At 38.9% G+C, this 21,174-nt stretch overlaps 1 protein-coding gene across 29 annotated transcripts; it reads left to right on the plus strand.

The window, feature by feature from the left end:
• The first annotated feature begins 997 nt into the window (after window positions 1–997).
• Window positions 998–21,023, plus strand: LOC130745385 (uncharacterized). 29 transcript variants are annotated; one of them, XR_009021726.1, is made up of 7 exons: window positions 1,065–1,430; window positions 2,304–2,420; window positions 19,037–19,163; window positions 19,495–19,573; window positions 19,653–19,809; window positions 20,076–20,169; window positions 20,441–21,023. XR_009021726.1 is itself a non-coding variant. In XM_057597598.1 (2 exons), the coding sequence occupies exon 2, from the start codon at window positions 13,538–13,540 to the stop codon at window positions 14,267–14,269; it is 732 nt and encodes a 243-aa protein (XP_057453581.1). In that variant the 5' UTR covers window positions 1,014–1,430; window positions 12,737–13,537; the 3' UTR covers window positions 14,270–18,074. The 29 variants fall into 29 exon arrangements, 1 of the variants encoding a protein (XP_057453581.1); XR_009021722.1 differs by having other exon boundaries at window positions 1,072–1,430; window positions 19,653–19,699; window positions 20,441–21,019; XR_009021720.1 differs by having other exon boundaries at window positions 1,072–1,430; window positions 19,653–19,699; window positions 19,783–19,809; window positions 19,983–20,461.
• The last annotated feature ends 151 nt before the right edge of the window (window positions 21,024–21,174 follow it).

Consider the following 21,174-nt stretch of genomic DNA (forward strand, 5'->3'; position numbering starts at 1 on the left):
GAAGTGTTATGGCTTCAATGATCTATGGAATAACAGAAATGAGAACAGTGGCCTTGGCTACTCCCAACCTATGAGAGATGAGCCATCTGAGCTCAAACGCGAATCTTTGCATAAGCATTTTGTTCCCGCCGGTACTGTCATTCCAGAAAAGGTTACTGTAAGACCCAGGATTTTAGAATTAAAATTAATTAATTAATTTCCACCTCACGCATAAGATTCTGTTTAAGCGTGAGTGGAACTCGACTTATGTTTGATGTTTGGATTAGCGTTATGAAGAAGAAAGTTCAGGAAATGGTTAAGAATAGTTATATAGTCGCTATAGGTTATAGCACGAGCTTTATTCACTTCCGCCTTAGGGCAAAAACATTAGAAAATGGCTAATCTGCTCTTAAAGCACTGTAGAAACGATATTCAAAAATATTCAGAGGAATATAAGAATTTCTCTTATTCCTTTCCTTGACAAGCGTTTCGATACGAAACCCTGGAATGTACGAACGTCCGATTCTAGTTCTCGGAGGTTTGCCGAAACTGAATCCCTGATAGCTCAAGAACCTTTAAATAAAAGGTCGATGGAGACTTTTTCCATTCGAAGCTTCAAACGAAGATTCCATCCGCGTTTCCTGATTTCTTTCGACGTTTCCAACCTTTCTTCGGAAGGAAGTTTCTTCATCCGACGTCAAACGCAAAAAGTAGTTTTGCGGCATATTTCAACCCATACTACGTTCAAGCTATTTTCTCACTTAAATGAACCAGGAACAAGTATCGACATTTTATAGAGAGATACTTAACTCTGATGCATAATATGACAACTTCATATTTGTTCTGATCGGCTCACAAATATTCTTTAGCTCAGTTTTTACTCATTTCTTTGTCCATGGATCATTTTAATTTGCTCAAAGTGATCCAAACTAATATTTCATTATTTCATAGAGTCTCTCATAATTTTTGGTATAGTAATATATCAACTCTATATTTTTCTCTTAACTTTGTGAGCTAAATTCTTCAGTGTCTAAATCAATTCGTACCGGTTTTATAAATATCTTCCCTATATATCTAATAATCCATCCTCATCCTCTGTGACTCACGTTCACTCCCTCCTTTTCTTTCATTGTCACGTTTCTTTCTTTCTCTTGCAGTAGACCATAATTTTTCTTTCTTATTCTTCTTCTTCTCTATTTCTATATATATATATCTCACCACTTGTTGCAACTCACGTTCTCTCTCTCAGAAGCATCACCACCAGACTTCAATATTTATTCATTTCCTTTCTTTTCATTTCTTTTGCTGCAGCTCACCAATTCTTTCCACTTATTCTTCCTCTCTTTTCTTTCCCCTGGGCAGCATAAAAAAACGCACATCATGGTCCCTTTTCCTCCCTCACGTGATTCCTCTCTTGTGCAGCACCATCATCTTCATCTTCCAATTTTATGGTAAAACTTCTTCTCTTTTCTTTGATCATCTTTTTAGTCAATTAAATTTACCCTTTTAGTTTCCACACCTAGTATCTTCATTAAAGTTATGACTATGGAAAGGATCTAGTGAACCATGGTTTTTATTTCCAAAAAGGTTGAGTTCTTGTCTTTGTAAAATTTTCAATTAGAGCTTTTTCCAAAGTGCTTTTACAAATGTTATTCCCCATCACCGGATCTATGGATTTCCCCGATTAGTTTTCTAAAAAGTTGTTTTTTTGAGTTAAGTGATTTTGAGATTTTAATGATTTTAATTTAAGCCTTGATTATTTATTTTTTAAATGTAAAAGAAATGGCTTTGGAAGTGATTTTAGGAAAAAGGAAAATTTATACATGGTTATGTAGATGTGGCCGAGCCTATGGCATGTGTTTTGGGTTTGGAAAATCAATTCTGAAACTTGTTTTTGTTTAGTGAAAATCATAAGTTAAGTTTATGGACTAAAAGTTTAGTGTGGGAAAACTTTAGGATTAAAGCACAAGAGGCTGAGAAGTTTTGGGTTAAACCGGAGTTTTAAAAGTCTTGGGGTTTGTTTGATAAATTTATAAAAGATTGAGGGTTGAAAAAGAACTTACTTTTATGTGAGGACCTTTTCGTGATTATGTGCTTATCAAGGGACTAGGGTTGACTTATTTAAAAATTGAGGAGTTGTTTGCGAAATGTGTTTTTTTAAGGACCTTTCTTTAAAACTCACAAATATTTTATCTTTGGACTTTAGTCCTTGAAACATAAAGTTTGGGCATTTAGCCTAAGTGAGCTAGAAAGATTGGCTAAGTTTGTTCTGGAACTTTAGATGTGACTTTAGAGGCTAAGGTTTAGTATGTGAACTTGTGAAGGGTACGAAGGACGAAAGCGCCTTGCGACGAAGCTAAAGAATAGAAGGAAGCGAGCCGACGCGGAAAACAAAGATGTGATAGGATTGGAGTTGCAGTTTAAGAAGAAAATTGGCTAAGGTAAGGGTAACTCAGTTTTAGAGTGTCTTTGAGTCTTGCCTGCTTTTATCGGACTGCATGCGTTTGAGATGAAGATGTTTATATTGATTGGCAGATGATTATGATTATTATGCTGAATTTGGATAATGTTTTCTGAAGGCTTCTGCCGAGTGAACTTATTGAGACGTGTGTCTCCGTTTTCTGAGAGGCTTCGGCCGTTTACTGGTTTCTGTCGTTACTGCTTCCTAGTGGATGGAACATGTGGTTACTTTGGATTGGTCCTTGGTTGGGCTTTGTTGTTGTCTGACTTGGCATATAGGGCTTGAGTCAAGTGGCGATGAGGAGGTGTGTCCTATCATTGTCCCATCTTGCGAGATGCTAAGTGGCGATCAGGAGGTGTGTCCTATGATTGTCCCGTCTTGTGTGACGTTAAGTGGCGATTAGGAGGCGTGTCCTATGATTGTCCCGTCATGTATGACGTTATAAGTGGCGATGAGGAGGTGTGTCCTATCATTGTCCCGTCTTGAGAGACGATATTGATCGATCCATTTTGTTAGCGACATATAGTTGAATTATAGGGAACTAACACCCGACCCTATGTTGGATTTTCGTATTGGGTTACTGATATCTGATTTGATGTTACATTGTTGAGGTTATTATTATCTGAGTTCGATATATGTTTAAGTTGTTGATATATGAGTTGAGTTATGTTGCTAGTTATTTACCATGCCAGGTAATTAAATTCGAACAACATGATTTTCTCTTTTATACATGGTAATTGCATGGAGTTAACCCTTTCTATTTGCTACTGAAGGTGTGAAAAACGACTAGAAGGGGGGGTTGAATAGCGTTTTCAATATAAAAACTTTCCCCTTAAGTTTTAAAGTAAATCTTTTCGGTTTCTCTAAGATAGATGGTGCAGCGGATAAAGATAGAGAGAAGAGAGAAGCACACAAGTATTTTATCCTGGTTCACTTGATAAATCCCTCAAGCTAATCCAGTCCACCCGTTAAGGTGATTTCTTCCTTCTTAGAATGAAGGCAATCCACTAATCAGATAATTGTTACAACTGCACTTGAAACCTACAAGTGACTAACAATACACTGACTTAGCTCACACTAAGATTCACTCTCTTAGTCTTCTCTAGGATCCGATCAACCTTGATCTCCTAAAGGAATCACCACTAAGATTCACTCTCTTAGTCTTCTCTAGGATCCGATCAACCTTGATCTCCTAAAGGAATCACCACTAAGATTCACTCTCTTAGTCTTCTTAAGGATACTGACCTACCCGGTCCCTTAAGGAAAATCAAACAACTGTTTGAGGTTGGTGTTTACAAAGGTTTGCTTCTAAATAAGCTGAGTGTAAACTAAATAAGAACAGATGAAGAAAGTAGAGGCTTGAATCTTTTCTTGTATTGCAGCTCTGGGTTTCTCTCACTCTTCTCGCTCTCTTTTTCTTTCTTCTTTTCTTCAGCCTTTTATAGTCCAAGGTGCAAAGGATATTTCTGTTGAGAGAATATGACCGTTGGAGGGCATTTCTGGAACTTCCAGAACCTGCAGTGGCTGAACTTTGGTAGGTAGGCATTTCAGAATAGTACACTGCTCTTGTACTTCTCGATAGAGACATTTGCCTTTAACCATTGACTTCTGATCAGAGTTATGCTTCGTGTTGGAACTTGTGAAGCTTGGTGATCAGAGTCAGAGGGAAGCTTGGATCCTCTGACCTTCGTAACTTCTGCTTCTGGACCTTCAGAGCTTCTGAACCTTCAGAGCCTCTGGTCCCTCAGAGCTTCTGGTCTTCAGATCTTCTGATCCTCTGATCTTCTGATCCTCTGATCTTCAGATCCTCTGATCTTCAGATCCTCTGATCTTCAGAGCTTCTGATCCTCTGATCTTCTGATCTTCAGAACTTCTGTTCTTCAGATCTTCTGATCCTCTGATCTTCTGATCTTCAGAACTTCTGACGAATATATCTTCTGGTGTCAGAATCAGAACCTGTTTGTCAAAACACTCAAGACAAACATTAGAGTATCATAGTTGTTCATCCACAAATAAATACTTGTTATCATCAAAACATAGAGTTGTACCACATGACCAAATCTTGATCTTACAATCTCCCCCTTTTTGATGATGACAAAACCATGTATTTTGATGAACAACTCTAAACAAATAAACTGAATACACTCAGAGTATAAGGTATCAGAGTTAAAACTTATCCTGATGTGTATAGTTTATCTTGCTCCTTCTGAATCCAAGACTCGTGCTTGATTCTGAGCTAAGCTCCCCCTGAATCTAATACTTAATATCAACGTTAGTAATATCTAGATTCTGAGCTTAATAAAATAGGAGTTGTCAAGATACTATAAGTTCTCCCCCTTTTTGTCATAAGCAAAAAGAATGAAGGTGGAGGGAAAAAAAATAGTAAGAGCATAAGACGAAATACTCCCCCTCAGAAGGAATACCAAGGGATTCTTGGCTTCTGATTAGCATATCTTCTGATGAGAGTAGAAGTGTGGTTCTGGTGACATCTCCGTTCTGGACAAAATTTCATCTTCAGATACTTCAGAATGAGAAGCTAGGAACCTACTCTTCTTCTGATGACGCAAGTCAGAAGTTGTAGTAGCATCTTCTGATGTTGTTGCTTCTGGTTCGACAAGTTCTGAGTCTTTGTTTCTTTCTGAAACGGTCATGCTCATCTCTGCAAGCTTTTTCAGCTAGCTTTGACTTGATCAAATCTTACTCCACTGATGCCTCCAAGATTAACTTCACCTTCAGGTTCAAGTTTTGGATCTTGGGACATATGCCTTTCTCCCATCATGTGTTGCTTGCATCCACTGTCCAGGTTCCATGGTTGGAGTTTCGATGGACCTATTGAAGATATCTGCAACATATATAATCTTATCCCTAGGTACCCACTTTCTGGGTCCTTTCTTGTTAGTTAGCCCAGAAGCTCTGACAACTTTGGGTCTTTCAACAGGATAATATAAAGGAATTTGAGCATGATATTTTGACATAGAGAAAGTTCCTTTCTTAAGAGATGATGCAGCAACTTCAGAAGATTTAGAATAGAAAATGCTATATATTCCATTTCTGCTTACGCCATAGATCATTGAAGCCATTAAGCTTCTGTCTACGCTTTTAGCCAGGAATCTTTGAAAAGACTTTTCATACTTAGATTCATTTCTACAATCAGAGGCATCACAAGCAACTATATCTTCTAACTTAGCAATCTGGTTCTTAAGCACAGAGTTAGAATTTACCAAAGCATGATTATCATTTTTCAAAACAGAAATAATTTTCTCATGTTCAGACGAAGTTTCAGAGGCAGCAGAGAAATTCTTTTTCAACCTTTTATGCTTAGTCAAGAGAGAGTTATATTTATCCATAATTTCAGACAAAGCATCTTTAAGTTCAGAAGTTGAGAAAGAATCAAATACCTCATTTTCATCGTCAGAGTCTGGATCTCCTTCTGATTCTGAGTCAGAGTCAACAGCTTCCTTTGACTCTGCTCCTTTGTCTTTGACAATAGCTATGAGTCCTTGACTTTCACCATCAGAGTCAACATCCTCTGACTCTGATTCGTCAAAAGTCACCATCAGACTCTTCTTGGTCTTGAAATGCTTCTTTGACCTTTCGTCCTTTGATGAACCTTTGTATTTGCTCTGCCTGTGCTTCCAGATGCAGTTGAACTTTCTGGATATCAGAGTCAGCTCATCTTCATCAGAATCTTCTTCAGAGGCTTCTTCTGCTTCTGCTTGGATAGCCTTAGCCTTTTCAGATTTGGATTTCAAGGCTATAGACTTCTTCTTCTGATTCTGATGTTCAGCACGCTTTAGTTCATGACACTTCAGTATGCTGATGAGTTCTTCTAAACTCATATGCTCAACATCTCTTGTAAGCTCTATTGAAGTCACTAAAGGCATCCAGCTTTCAGGAAGACTTCTGATGACCCTTATGACATGATCTTTTGTAGTGTAGCTTTTGTTGAGAGGTCTTATTCCAGCTACGAGCAACTGAAATCTGGAAAACATATCTTCAATGGATTCGTCAGTTTCCATTTGGAAGGATTCATACTGCTTGATTAGAGACAACGCCTTTGTCTCTTTCACTTTCTTGTTTCCTTCATGAGACATCTGCAAGGATTCAAAGATGCCCTTGGCGGAATCACGATCAGTAATTTTCTCATATTCTTCATATGAAATGGCACTTTGCAGAATAGATCTTGATCTGTGATGATCTCTGAATTCCTTCTTTTGATCTTCACTCATCTTCTTCCTTGGGATCTTTACACCATGTTCATCGACAGGAGGGGTGTAGCCATCAACAACAAAATCCCAAAGATCAGGATCAAAGCCAAGAAAGAAGCTTTTGATTCTGTCTTTCCAGAAATCAAATCTCTGACCATCAAAGATAGGTGGTCTTGCACTGTATTGATATTTGCTTGTAGTAGTGGTGGAATCCATGAGTTTTTCACACTGGCCCGGATCTACTGAACACTGTTAAGTGTGGTAATCAGAACTTGCGCTCTGATACCAATTGAAGGTGTGAAAAACGACTAGAAGGGGGGGTTGAATAGCGTTTTCAATATAAAAACTTTCCCCTTAAGTTTTAAAGTAAATCTTTTCGGTTTCTCTAAGATAGATGGTGCAGCGGATAAAGATAGAGAGAAGAGAGAAGCACACAAGTATTTTATCCTGGTTCACTTGATAAATCCCTCAAGCTAATCCAGTCCACCCGTTAAGGTGATTTCTTCCTTCTTAGAATGAAGGCAATCCACTAATCAGATAATTGTTACAACTGCACTTGAAACCTACAAGTGACTAACAATACACTGACTTAGCTCACACTAAGATTCACTCTCTTAGTCTTCTCTAGGATCCGATCAACCTTGATCTCCTAAAGGAATCACCACTAAGATTCACTCTCTTAGTCTTCTCTAGGATCCGATCAACCTTGATCTCCTAAAGGAATCACCACTAAGATTCACTCTCTTAGTCTTCTTAAGGATACTGACCTACCCGGTCCCTTAAGGAAAATCAAACAACTGTTTGAGGTTGGTGTTTACAAAGGTTTGCTTCTAAATAAGCTGAGTGTAAACTAAATAAGAACAGATGAAGAAAGTAGAGGCTTGAATCTTTTCTTGTATTGCAGCTCTGGGTTTCTCTCACTCTTCTCGCTCTCTTTTTCTTTCTTCTTTTCTTCAGCCTTTTATAGTCCAAGGTGCAAAGGATATTTCTGTTGAGAGAATATGACCGTTGGAGGGCATTTCTGGAACTTCCAGAACCTGCAGTGGCTGAACTTTGGTAGGTAGGCATTTCAGAATAGTACACTGCTCTTGTACTTCTCGATAGAGACATTTGCCTTTAACCATTGACTTCTGATCAGAGTTATGCTTCGTGTTGGAACTTGTGAAGCTTGGTGATCAGAGTCAGAGGGAAGCTTGGATCCTCTGACCTTCGTAACTTCTGCTTCTGGACCTTCAGAGCTTCTGAACCTTCAGAGCCTCTGGTCCCTCAGAGCTTCTGGTCTTCAGATCTTCTGATCCTCTGATCTTCTGATCCTCTGATCTTCAGATCCTCTGATCTTCAGATCCTCTGATCCTCAGATCCTCTGATCTTCAGAGCTTCTGATCCTCTGATCTTCTGATCTTCAGAACTTCTGTTCTTCAGATCTTCTGATCCTCTGATCTTCTGATCTTCAGAACTTCTGACGAATATATCTTCTGGTGTCAGAATCAGAACCTGTTTGTCAAAACACTCAAGACAAACATTAGAGTATCATAGTTGTTCATCCACAAATAAATACTTGTTATCATCAAAACATAGAGTTGTACCACATGACCAAATCTTGATCTTACAGCTACTTGTTGTTTGGGCGCTTAACGCTATTAGGCGATGGAGAATATTCGAAGGAGCTTAACCTTGGTGCAAGTAGAGATGAGGACTTGAAGGACAGTGGAGTACTCGACGAGTAGAGTCGGGTTTAAGGCTAGAGCCTTGGGTTAGAGAGCTTACCGTTATTGGTTTAAGCTCGCATAAAGATTTTAGGAATTTATACTTGAGGTTTCGGGTAGGTTCCGATGCATTGCTTTCTTGCGGTTCCCCGGTGTGGAGATCGTAGGGAGTAGGTCGGATTAGGATGTCGTGGCATAACAGATTCCTTGTTGAATCTGATTTCTTTCGTTAGATTTGTAGATGTGTTCTTTCGTTCATACATTCGGGAACTTGCCTTGGTAAAGGCTTGATGTAGATTTTATTTGTTGTTGGGTGTAGGATTTACATGTTTTGAAAACAATTCAAAAGGAAAAAAAAATTACTCGCTTTATAAATTCATTCGGAAAATATTGCATTTTTAATTTAATAGGTTACTAAAGTGACACCCGAAATTCGGGGCGTTACAGTTACACTCAAGGTGGTGAAACCAAAGGGAAAATTTAAACTTGACATGTCTAAATATTATAATCAAGTTCCCTTGTACTATCCTCCTGTTGCACCCAAAGTTCCGAGAACTTCTGGGAAAACTAACAAGAAAGGACCCAAGATATGGGTACCTAAGACAAAAATTATTCCTGTTGCAGATATCTTATGCAGCTCAGTTAAGACACCTGTCATGATACCTGGACAGTGGATGCTCGCGACACATGACGGGCATAAAGTCTATATTCCAAAAACTGATGCCGCTTAAGTCAGGAGGAGACGTTGGCTTTGGAGGAAACCAGAAGGAAAAGATCATTGGAAAAGGTTCCATAGGAGATGGAAAAACTCCAGTTATTAATGATGTACTTCTGGTGGAAGGATTATTGCATAACTTGCTCTCCATAAGCCAAATAGCTGACAAAGGTTATGATGTGATCTTCAATCAAACCTGCGGTAAAGCTGTCAGTCAAACAAATGGATCTGTTCTGTTTTCTGGGAAGAAAAGAAATGACATCTACAAAATCAAATCTTCTGAACTGCTATCTCAGAAGGTCAAGTGTCTCATGTCCATTAATAATGAGCAATGGGTTTGGCACAGACGCTGTGAGACCCAAGTTTTTAAGTTTGGAATAAACCGAATAAACTTCCTTTTCACGATTAATTTGATGTAACGTGAAGGAAAACCTGAACAAGTGTTTATTGAATGGAATAAATTTGTAAAGGAGAAAGTTCAGGAAAAGATAAGGATTGTAACAAAGTCGATAAAAGTTATAGCACGATTAGTATTCGCTTAAACCTAGGTCAAAAACGCTAGTAAATAGCTAATTTACTCTTTAAGGCACGATGGAAACTAATTCCAAAAATCTTCAGAGAAATGTTAGAACTTCTCTTATTCGTCTATAAACGAGCGTTTCGATATGAAACCCTGGAATGTACGAACGACAAATTCCAATACTCGGAAGTTTGCCGAAACCGAAACCCTGATAGTTCAGAAACCCTAAAATCAACGGACGATGAAGACTTTTTCCATTCAGAACTTCAAACGAAGATTCCACACGCGTACGCCTATTTCCCCCGACATTTCTAATCTTTCTTCAGAACGAAGTTTTCTCATCCGACATCAACTGCAAAAAGTAGTTTTTCGGGTAAAATCGATTTACACCGACTTTTGATCGTTTGATTTAATTCCAAGAAATCTGCTTTGAGTTCTGGAATTCTGTCGCCAGAACCTATCTTAGAATTCTCCGAGGAATACGTAGGAAAAATCGGAATCGCGAAATTTTCATTTTTCCGCATTTTCCAAAACCTATAAATAGCCAAGAAATGAAAATTTTTCAAAAACTTGCCATTTTCTTTCCTTGAACCCGCGAACATAGGAGAAGGAGGGGGAGAAAGTGATTTTCGCCGATTCTTGCCCGTTTGCTGCACCGTTCGTCGCTAATCGAAGACTTCGAGGTATAGATACCATATCTCTCTTCTGATCGTCAATTCTGTCGACTTTCTCTATGTCTTTCTGTGCTCAAAGTTTTGAGCTTTTTGTAAAACTGTCCAAATAGCTTGATTTTAGTGTCTAAACATCTTCCCTACGTACCCAAGAGTACTTCTAGCAGATTACATTTTGCCGTATGTCGCCGAAATGCTGCCGGAAACAATTTCTATGAGAAATACCCATTTTTAAGCAAAGTTGCAACCTTTAAGCTGAAAATTCACGACTTAGCTTAGCGCTAGTAGGATTAGTCGTCATAAACGTCGTTGTTGACGTCCCCATCCAATTTGTTTTTCGAAAATCCAGTTTTGAAATTCTGAGCTGAAAATAATGACCAAAATACACCTGCGACAGTTTTCGATCCGAAAATTTTTCTGAGCTTAGAATCGCCTTAGTTACGGCTAATGATAACCTAGGAACCAAGTTTGATCGAAGAAAAATCGGCCCACCTAATTGTGCATAGTGGCCGAGAGCTCCTCATCAAGGGGAGGAAAATTTCGTTTTTCGAAAACTTGTCTTAACGCGTTAGATTGACGTACTTCGGAGTTTGTAATGTTTCGTGTAACCCTAGTACGTATTGTTTGCTGAGTTTCTGACTCATTGTGATTGAATTCTGTGATTTTGCTCTAAGGTTTGTTTGTTGAAACCTTGGGCTTCACTGAGCAAGCTTGTGAGCGAGACCTGCACTGCGAGACTAGAACAACTCGAGGTTAGGGCAACTTACTTACTAGCTATTTGTATTGTAGGCGTCGATAACTTCGACTTGAATATTGCTTGATATTGAATATTGCTTGGATATTGTTTATCACTTGAAATTGGAAAATGTTTTCTGGAGGCTTCGGTCGAGTGAACTTATATGAGACGTGTGTCTCCGTTTTCTGAGAGGCTTCGGCCGTTTACTGGTTTCTGTCTTATCGCTTTCTAGTGGATATGACAAGGTTATGTTTACAGCACTGCCATATTGATTCATCGCTCGATGGAGCTTGATGTATTTGCGTTATGATTAGATTGTGCTAATTATATTCGTGCATTTTGATGCCACTTTTGGAGTGTAGAATACACTTACTTTCGTCATGACAAGGACGGGTTTGTTTTGGGAACGGTTGTTAGGTCGGACCAAGGTTCGAACCTTCATTGTTTTAGGGGAGCTAGTGTTCTCGGGGAGTTGTTTGGGTTTGATGGGAACTTTGAACTTATAGAGTTTTGGACCGAAAATAATCATAATCTGTTTTATGTAAATAAATCCATAATATATTTATTAACATGGTAATGCTTTTAATTAATGACGATGATTCAACGGGAAAGACTTAGGGATGAAAGTGAGTTTGGAAAACGGGAATGGGTCGGTGATCCTAGCTTTGGGAACCTTGTTTTGAAAGGTGTTGGAAATGAAAACTGAACTTTGGAATTAACGACATAATTGACTAATTCACGATGGAACATTTTACCTAATAAGGGAACTATTTTTTTAAGGGGACTCATTTTATGGAAAAGAATTTGAAGACGGGCTTTAGCCAAGGGTCTGGGCGTTAGTAAGGTACCTAGTAGAGTACTCTTGGCACAACAGGAAGTGACGGTCAGCCGTGTAGAGTTGTATCGTTCTTGTTGATGTCTGGCGTAGCAAGCAGGATGGTTAAACTCGTAGGGTCACAACCGACTTGACTATAGCCTAGGTTTCTCATTGTAGAAGCCTTTGGTCAATGAACCAATTTTTACCCGTGAGGACGAATCGTTGTTTTGCAAATCATATTGCACTCATGTATACACGCGATGAAGTGCCAAGTGGAGTACTTCGGTATAGCAGGAAGCAACGATCAGCCGTGTAGAGTTGAATCGGTCCTGACTATACCTGGCACAGCAGGAAGTAACGATCATCCGTGTAGAGTTGTATCGCTCCTGTTGATGTCCGGCATAGCAAGCAGAAATGGTCGAACCGTGCAGAGTTGGATCGTCTTGACTATAGCCAAAGGTGATAAGCGACGCCCGAGCAGAAATGGTTAAACACGAGGCCAGTGTTACGACCGTCTCGAGGTGTCCAGCCTTTAAGTGGCAATACCGTTGGTTTGTTCCGTCGCCAAGCAGAGTGACATTATTCGGATTTGTGTCAGCATATTCGGCATTGGCACACTATGCATCTTATTATGATTTACGTTGTATGACATATCATGCACTCTAACTATAGTTGTTGAGATCTGAAGATTTGATGTTGATAAACATCGTTATGTGTTTTGATGATTGAATTGTGTAAGAGATTCGATAACATGCTATGTATATACCTTAGGGTAGGCAATACATAACTTATATGTATATATACAACATATATATATACCCCTTTATCGCATGTTGATTGTATATCTATTGTATTCTGTAAGTTGACCCTAGCGCCTTGGCTTTGTTTGTATGTTTGTGTTTGGCCGGTCGGCCTGCTGCCAGGCGTCCGTCAGCCGGTTCGTGGTGATTCGTTGTTCGGGAAAGACCCGGAGCGAAACGACTATTACTGAAGCTTTCGACGAGGACCCGGACTTCATGCCTGATCGAGGGAGGGTCGATGATAGTAGTGTGGGATATGGGTGGTTAGAGTCTTTTGAGTTGGTTGTTACTGTAATAGCTCTGATTCGTCATTCATATTTTGGGGCAGGGTAGGTCTCCAACATGTTACTTTCGTGTGGTTCTCCGTAGTTGGGAATCACATGGAGTAGTCGGTTGTAGAGGTCTGGAGGGGGCCATCTGGGGCTGACTATTCCCTTCTGTCACTTGTATAATATTTCGAACTAATTATGCTTTCTGAAAACTTGTAAACCTTGTCGTCACTTGAGGATACTCGTGACGATGCTTTTAGTTACAGCAGGACTGTAATCGTATTGTATATTAGTTTATGTTTATCGCATTTTGGGGTTGAGTCTCTAGTTTAAAATGTTCTTTATTCTAAAAGAAAACGGAAAAAAAAAATATACCTGCATTTTCCGCTTTATTTTATTTTCAAGTTACTAAGTGACACCCGGAAATCGGGGTGTTACATTGTGGTATCAGAGCTTGTCGAGTCTTTCGGGAGTCTTTGGGGAATAGGTCTTCTGTGCTAAGTTGTGTGACTCTGCAAAGAGTAAAACCTTGATTGTCTGTCTGCTAAGCTATTTTCGCTTTAATTGATTGAAGTTGCTACCTAATCATATTGTATAGCTATGCATAGTACTACCTTATGATTGGTACTGACTGTGTGCTAAACGAATACTGAACATGGTGAACGCGAACCAACTTGCTGAGATGGTGGCCACTTTGGTCCAAGCAATGACTGTACAGACGAATGACAATGCACATAGGCGTGCTACTGAGGATGCACGCGAGCTACACTGGCTTCAGAGAGAAGCAGCCCTGGACCAGAACAGGGGATTGAATGATTTTAGAAGGCAGGATCCACCCAAGTTCACAGGTGGGACTGACCCGGAAAATGCGGATCTATGGATCCAAGAGATTGAGAAGATTTTCGAAGTACTACAGACTAGTGAAGGGGCCAAGGTGGGCTTGGCAACTTATCTACTGCTGGGCGATGCTGAGTACTGGTGGAGGGGCGCCAGAGGGATGATGGAGGCAAACCATTTTGAGGTGAACTGGAATTCTTTCCGTGCTGCTTTTCTGGAGAAGTATTTTCCTGATAGTGCTCGTGACGAGCGTGAGTCACAGTTTCTGACTCTTCGCCAAGGGAGCATGACTATTCCGGAATATGCTGCTAAGTTGGAATCTTTGGCCAAACACTTCCGATTTTTCCGTGATCAGGTTGATGAACCCTATATGTGCAAGCGCTTTGTGTGGGGACTGAGAGATGACATTGAGGACTCAGTGAGACCGTTAGGGATTGTGCGGTTTCAGGCTTTGGTTGAGAAGGCTACAGAGGTAGAATTGATGAAGAACAAGAGGTTGAACAGAGATGTAGTTGGGGGACCGATGAGGTCGGGTTCCCATAATTGTTAGGGAAAAGGAAAGTTTCAGATGAAGAAGCCTTATCAGCGTCCTACGGGGGAAGGGTTTACCCCAGGACCATACAGGCCTATGATTGCTGCTGCGGGAGGAGCAGGAAGCCAAGCTGGGAGCCGTGAGATAACATGTTTCAATTGCGGGGAGATTGGGCACTACTCCACGAAATGCCCGAAGGGGAAGCCGAGGTGTTTCAAGTGTGATCTACCAGGACATCTGGCCAACAACTGCAAGACACCCAAGGTTGAGCCATTTGTTAACACCGTAAGGGGGGAAGCGCCCTGCTGCTAAAGGAAGGGTTTATATCATGGACGGTTAAGGAGCTGAGGGGTTAACCAGAGGAGAGCACAATAACGATGGTAACCTTCTAACTATTCTTTCTCATTCTAGTATAACATGCTCTGCATTACTCTCGTAGAGTGTGCAACACGCCTAACTTGCTTTTATTGTCTGAGTTTTAACCTTATAGTTAATACAACTACTAAGACTTTATTTGACTGTTACTCGTGTTTAAACTATAGAAGTTACACGAGGTTTAGAATGACACGCTAAGCCTAGAAAGTAGTCTCGCACCGATGCGTTTATAAGGAAGCTAGAAGCTGAAGAATGAATCTTAGAGAAATTCCTTATGGGCAGTATACGTGTTATGTTGAGGGTGTGTGGTTCCGTAGCGAAATCGTCAGGGACTTGATATCTGGATATTTGTGGTTACTGGATGTTAGGAACTCATTGACTGTTCCAGTGGGTTTTTCTAAATTTCCACCTTCGATGTATTAGGTCTGATCAACTTAATATTGAGGGGGTGATATTCGGAATCACAGCTGGTCATAGCTTTGATAGAAGGATGTGTAAGATGAATTTGAATTGATCGAGGATTAGTCGGATTTGAGAGGAAAGTTCGTGTTAAGTAATTGATTTTCTTTAGGAAGGAGTTGTAGCTTTAAGAAATGAATATTCATTTAAGAAGTGTTGGAGAGTGAAAGGATATTGGTGGTCCAAACTTAGTGGAGGTTTGGATTTTAAGCCAATCGATTTGATCACGAACGCGGGAGACATGAAGTCTTGTCAGGTTTTGATCGAGAGATGAAGTATTGGATTGAATGGAGGATGATCTAGTTACAGAAATAAAGTGTTAGTATTAAGATAAATACTTGAGGTTGTTATATGTGGACAAATTCCTTAGAGTTTAGGAGTGAATGGAACTTTGTTAAGGATTTTAGTAAGTGTAAATTGGTTTGAGTAAGGAAAGTTTTAAGGAAGGAAACGACAATGAAGGACTGTTAGATATTAAGATGATGATTAGCTTATCAGTTGTTTGTGAATTGATGTTAAGGGAATAATTTTAGTGATGCGCAAAGTATTTAGACTCAAGTCGAGTTTTAACTTGAATGGAGACTAAGTAGAAGATCGATTTCATGATGCGAATAAGGATAGTTACGAAGTTGGAAGTGATGTTAATAGACTAGTAGATTCCAAGGAAATAATTCGTCTAGGAGTTACCAAGCGATCGAGTTGAGTTTTGGATCATGAGTGAACATCACGAGGACAAGTTGAGCATTCACTCCAGAACATGGAGATGTACCGAGTTTCTAATCAGAATTTTGGACGAACAAAAGCAAAGGAGTAAGTGGTTAAGGTTGTGCGAATGCACGGAATGCCAACAAATATTATTTCCAACGTAGACTAAATGCAAGTGGTCAAGTTGGACAACATAGAGCTGAAAGATGATATGTCTTTTGAGACGCCGTCGGTCAACATTAAGGCTAGAAAGTGAAACAATCGAGAGGAAAGCAGAGTGCTTTAGTGAAAGTTATTTGGAACAAAGACACAGACGATGCTATATGGGAGTGAGAGGAAAAAGATCAAGGAATAATATCCGGAGCTTTTTGCTGAACCTTAAGTTTCGAGGACGAAACTTTCTTTTTGGAGGGTAGTAATGTGAGACCCAAGTTTTTAAGTTTGGATTAAACCGAATAAACTTCCTTTTCACGATTAATTTGATGTAACGTGAAGGAAAACCTGAACAAGTGTTTATTGAATGGAATAAATTTGTGAAGGAGAAAGTTCAGGAAAAGATAAGGATTGTAACAAAGTCGATAAAAGTTATAGCACGATTAGTATTCGCTTAAACCTAGGTCAAGAACGCTAGTAAATAGCTAATTTACTCTTTAAGGCACGATGGAAACTAATTCCAAAAATCTTCAGAGAAATGTTAGAACTTCTCTTATTCGTCTATAAACGAGCGTTTCGATACGAAACCTTGGAATGTACGAACGACAAATTCCAATACTCGGAAGTTTGCCGAAACCGAAACCCTGATAGTTCAGAAACCCTAAAATCAACGGACGATGAAGACTTTTTCCATTCGGAGCTTCAAACGAAGATTCCACACGCTTACGCCTATTTCCCCCGACATTTCTAATCTTTCTTCAGAACGAAGTTTTCTCATCCGACATCAACTGTAAAAAGTAGTTTTTCGGGTAAAATCGATTTACACCGACTTTTGATCGTTTGATTTAATTCCAAGAAATCTGCTTTGAGTTCTGGAATTCTGTCGCCATAACCTATCTTAGAATTCTCCGAGGAATACGTAGGAAAAATCGGAATCGCGAAATTTTCATTTTTCCGCATTTTCCAAAACCTATAAATAGCCAAGAAATGAAAATTTTTCAAAAACTTGCCATTTTCTTTCCTTGAACCCGCGAGCATAGGAGAAGGAGGGGGAGAAAGTGATTTTCGCCGATTCTTGCCCGTTTGCTGCACCGTTCGTCGCTAATCGAAGACTTCGAGGTATAGATATCATATCTCTCTTCTGATCGTCAATTCTGTCGACTTTCTCTATGTCTTTCTGTGCTCAAAGTTTTGAGCTTTTAGTAAAACTGTCCAAATAGCTTGATTTTAGTGTCTAAACATCTTCCCTACGTACCAAAGAGTACTTCTAGCGGATTAGATTTTGCCGTATGTCGCCGAAATGCTGCCGGAATCAATTTCTATGAGAAATACCCATTTTTAAGCAAAGTTGCAACCTTTAAGCTGAAATTCACGACTTAGCTTAGCGCTAGTAGGATTAGTCGTCATAAACGTCGTTGTTGACGTCCCCATCCAATTTGTTTTTCGAAAATCCAGTTTTGAAATTCTGACATTGCACGCTTTGCAAGCCACCTCCATCCTCTTCGGATTACATGGGGAAGTACCGCCCCTGTTTCCTCCATTTTCCTTGATTTCTCTCTTTTACGACTGTTCCGACGTCACATATATCCCGCATTCCAGCCGAGATCGACGTCATCCTGACCAGAAGATCTGCTTTCCACGATCTGCGGCTTCTTCTCATGGCTTCTCCGGTGCTGGCTTTCACGTCAACCCTTCAACCATTTCGTGGGTAAGCATCCTAACAGTACTCCATTGATCTTGACCTCACTGTAGCTTAGCACATCTCTTACGTTTCTTCCTAATTTCGTCCTTTATTTGAATTTTTTATCTGATATTTTTTATTAAATTGGGGGATTTGGTGCTTGCTTTGCCATGGTTAGGTTGGGTTCATTAGTTATTCATGCATCTCTCATTTTCACTTTGATTTGAAGTTGGGATTAGGTTTTTAGGTCTAGGGTAATAGGCACAACCTCTTCTCCTTTGAGTTTTTGATCAGATCCATTTGCCTATAAATTCTCACACAACCCTTGCTGCACCACAATTCACTCCACTGCAGTTCACACAATCCTCATTCGAACCTCACAAAATCCATATATACAGGAATATTAAATTTCATCTTTTTTATCTGTGTTCATCCAATGGGTCTATACCGTTTTTGTTGTTCTGTAGGGTGAGAAGATTGAAGCAAATGTGTGACAATCAATGATACCAAAATTTAAGGCTGAGCTTCGTCAAGGGAAGGTCTACAAAATCACCTATTTTGCTGTTGTGACAATACTGGAAGCTTCAGAGCTTCTTCACATGAGTTTAAGATCCTTTTCACTGGGAGGACAATGGTAGTGCCTGAATGAGAATGGTATTAATAAGTTCATGGAGATTGAAGTAACAGCTGATGATGACGGAGGAAAAAGGTCTGAGATAGAGGTGGATAATTTTCCTATAAATAATGTTTCTGAATTCAGATGATGAGTTTGGGGCTTAAGACATTGTTTATAAACTAGAAGAAGATGTAGATGCAGATGCTTAGCAATCTGTTAAGCAGCTAAGGTTATCCATGTTGAAGATTGTGTTATAGACATCATCTCCTAAGCGTATTTTGTATTAATATATTATTATATCTATTTGTAAGTCGTTTGATGTATGAATTGGTATATCTCACGGTGCTCCTAACACTATCTATATATTAGATGGCTTTCATGCTCCTTCATCATCATCTTTTGTGATTCATTACTTTTTCATCTTTGAATTTAGGTGATAGAAATGAGCTCATGTTATAAGTTGTAACTTATGTTCTTCATGCTGGTCTAAATAGTTGGATTTGGAAATCTGCTCTCAAATGTTGGGGTGTGATATGCTTGCTTAGAGTTTAAGAGGGTCAGAGGGGTGGGCTTCACTACCTATTCTTCTTTTACATTGTTTCTAATTTTTCACTGCATTTGATCTTTTATAGGCTATTTAGTTAAGTGATTTTGTCCTTCATTTTCCCTTTTTATTGTTCTTCTAAGTTATTTCTTTTTTATAATGTTAAATATATTGTGTTTTTATTGTGACTAAACTATTGTATTATATCCTTATATGTTCATTTATTTTAGATGATGTTGTTTGATTCTGTAGGGAACTAGAATCCATATTTCAGTTTGGAAATCACTGGCCAAGAAATTCATACGAGCTCTAAGGGACTCCGTTTACGTTCTATGGGCTTTGGAAACCCTCCGCCTCCTGCAGTAGCTTCCTAGAACATGTAAGAGTTCTTTAATTCCCCTATTTTTCTATCTTCTCAAACTTCTGGTAGTACCTATTAGTACGTATATGAAACTATTGATGTGTTATTGCTTCTCATCCTGATATTGTGAATACAATTAGGAATTAGAGTTCATAAATATAGCTTCAACAAATTGTAAATTTTCAAACTACATAGATTCAATGATCTATTGCTACATCAATGAAAGGTTGCATAATTTTGACACTTACCAAAATAATGTTTCTATGGGGCAGCTGATGTGGTTAATTTTTCCAGTTTATTTGGTTTTTTATTAGTATCTTATATGGTTTCACTTAATTTCTCTATGCAGCTGAAAACTTCAACAAGTTTTGTGATGGCAGGAAACTATTGCTATGAAACTCAATGTTCAACTGCTGTAATTTTTCATTGTATGAGAAACTGAGCAAATTTGGTTTGCCTCTATAATCTTTATGATTCTAAGTGTGATTCTTTTTTTCATTCATGCAGTGTTGTTTTGGAGTGATCAACAGAACGACACCTTGCAGTCGATCCTGGTGAGTACCAAAACTATGCTTATGATTTTTCCTCTTTTTTCAACTGAGCTCTCATCTGATGAATATTGTTATGATTTTTCAAGGTCTATTAGTGAGGACTCTCTTAGAAGGTTTGTACAGTTTGCAAGTGAAAGTCACTTGCAAATTATTGGCAGATTTAGACACATACAAAGGAATTATTTGCTGTTTATTTTTATATTTTTGTTGGTTTTACGACTGGACCATGTTTATCATTTAGTTCCAAACCTTTCAGTTTCTCACTTAAGCTATTTTTTCCTTCAAGGTTAATAGCTTTCTGATGTCTATCTTTGGTATTGTTGGTAAGTTAGAGAGGCATGGGCAATAACTTACTAATCTCCTTTCCTACTTCCTGAAGAGAATAGAGGCCAAGCCCACCCTCCATCCACACAACATGGACAAGCTGTGCCTCTGCCGGAAAATAGAGGCTGGACCTGGTCGTAAAGTATGAGGTAGCCTAATTTCCTGCTTGGCGGAGCTTATCTCCAAGGACCTGAATTGATTTTAAATTTCAGAAGTCACATGAAAAGAATTCAACAACAGATTAAGAGTGCATGAAACAGAAATGTAACAAAAAGAAAGAGTGCACGAAACAAAAACAAGTAGAGCAGCATTTGGATATTCAGAAGCTAATATCATATGCGTATCAAAATAAATCAGTCATCTCTGTGATGGTTGATATATTAATTCTTGACATACAGTCGTTTATCTTTTGATTTGCAGATATTTACGTAATTTGATCTACATTACATGCTTTGTACAAGTCCTATGTATCATCTTGGAAAGTTTTGGTGTACACACATCTTAGCGTAAGATCCATATTCTGCTCATAAATAAGAAATGAGCTAATGGGATTTGTTTGGGCAGTAGGCGTGGAAGTGTGTTTTTAAGTTATGATTCTGATTATTCATGTTGCTGGTTTAAATATTGTTGTGGATGTTTGCTTGCTGGATCAGGTGTTTGAGTAGGGGTTAAGCACTATCTGTTTTGAGTGTTGTTTTGGTTCTGGTTTTACTGCTGATGTTTTTGTGGGGTTCTGGAGCAATGACAGCAAAGAATTGGAGCTGTTTGGGATCTGGTTTTCGTTGCTCTGCTGTACAATTCTGGTGTGTGTTTTGACAGCAAAGAATGTGTAGCTTATGGTGGTTTGGGGTTTTAGAAATTGCATGCTGAATTATCTTTTTTTCCTGCTCTTTTACTGGTTCTGTAGTCCAATTTCATGGGAGGATTGTTCTCATGTTTTGATTTCTATTATTAATAAGATTTGTGTTTACGAAAAATATATATATTGATTGCCTTCAGATATGATTTCTCTGCATCTTTATATTGTTTTTCTGATTTATATTTTTTGGAGATGTTTTGGTTTTCGTCATATCATTACAGGCTACAAAGAAATCATCCTTTGTTTCACTTGCTGTCTTATATTTGGCTTTAATTATCATGGATTAGTGCTATAA

This window comes from Lotus japonicus, chromosome 3, assembly GCF_012489685.1.
Source record: "Lotus japonicus ecotype B-129 chromosome 3, LjGifu_v1.2".
Classification (NCBI taxonomy): Eukaryota; Viridiplantae; Streptophyta; class Magnoliopsida; order Fabales; family Fabaceae; genus Lotus; species Lotus japonicus.

What these genes read in the sequence shown, in the direction of transcription:
- LOC130745385 (XM_057597598.1), top strand. Translation starts at nt 13,538, where the DNA reads ATGGTGAACGCGAACCAACTTGCTGAGATGGTGGCCACTTTGGTCCAA.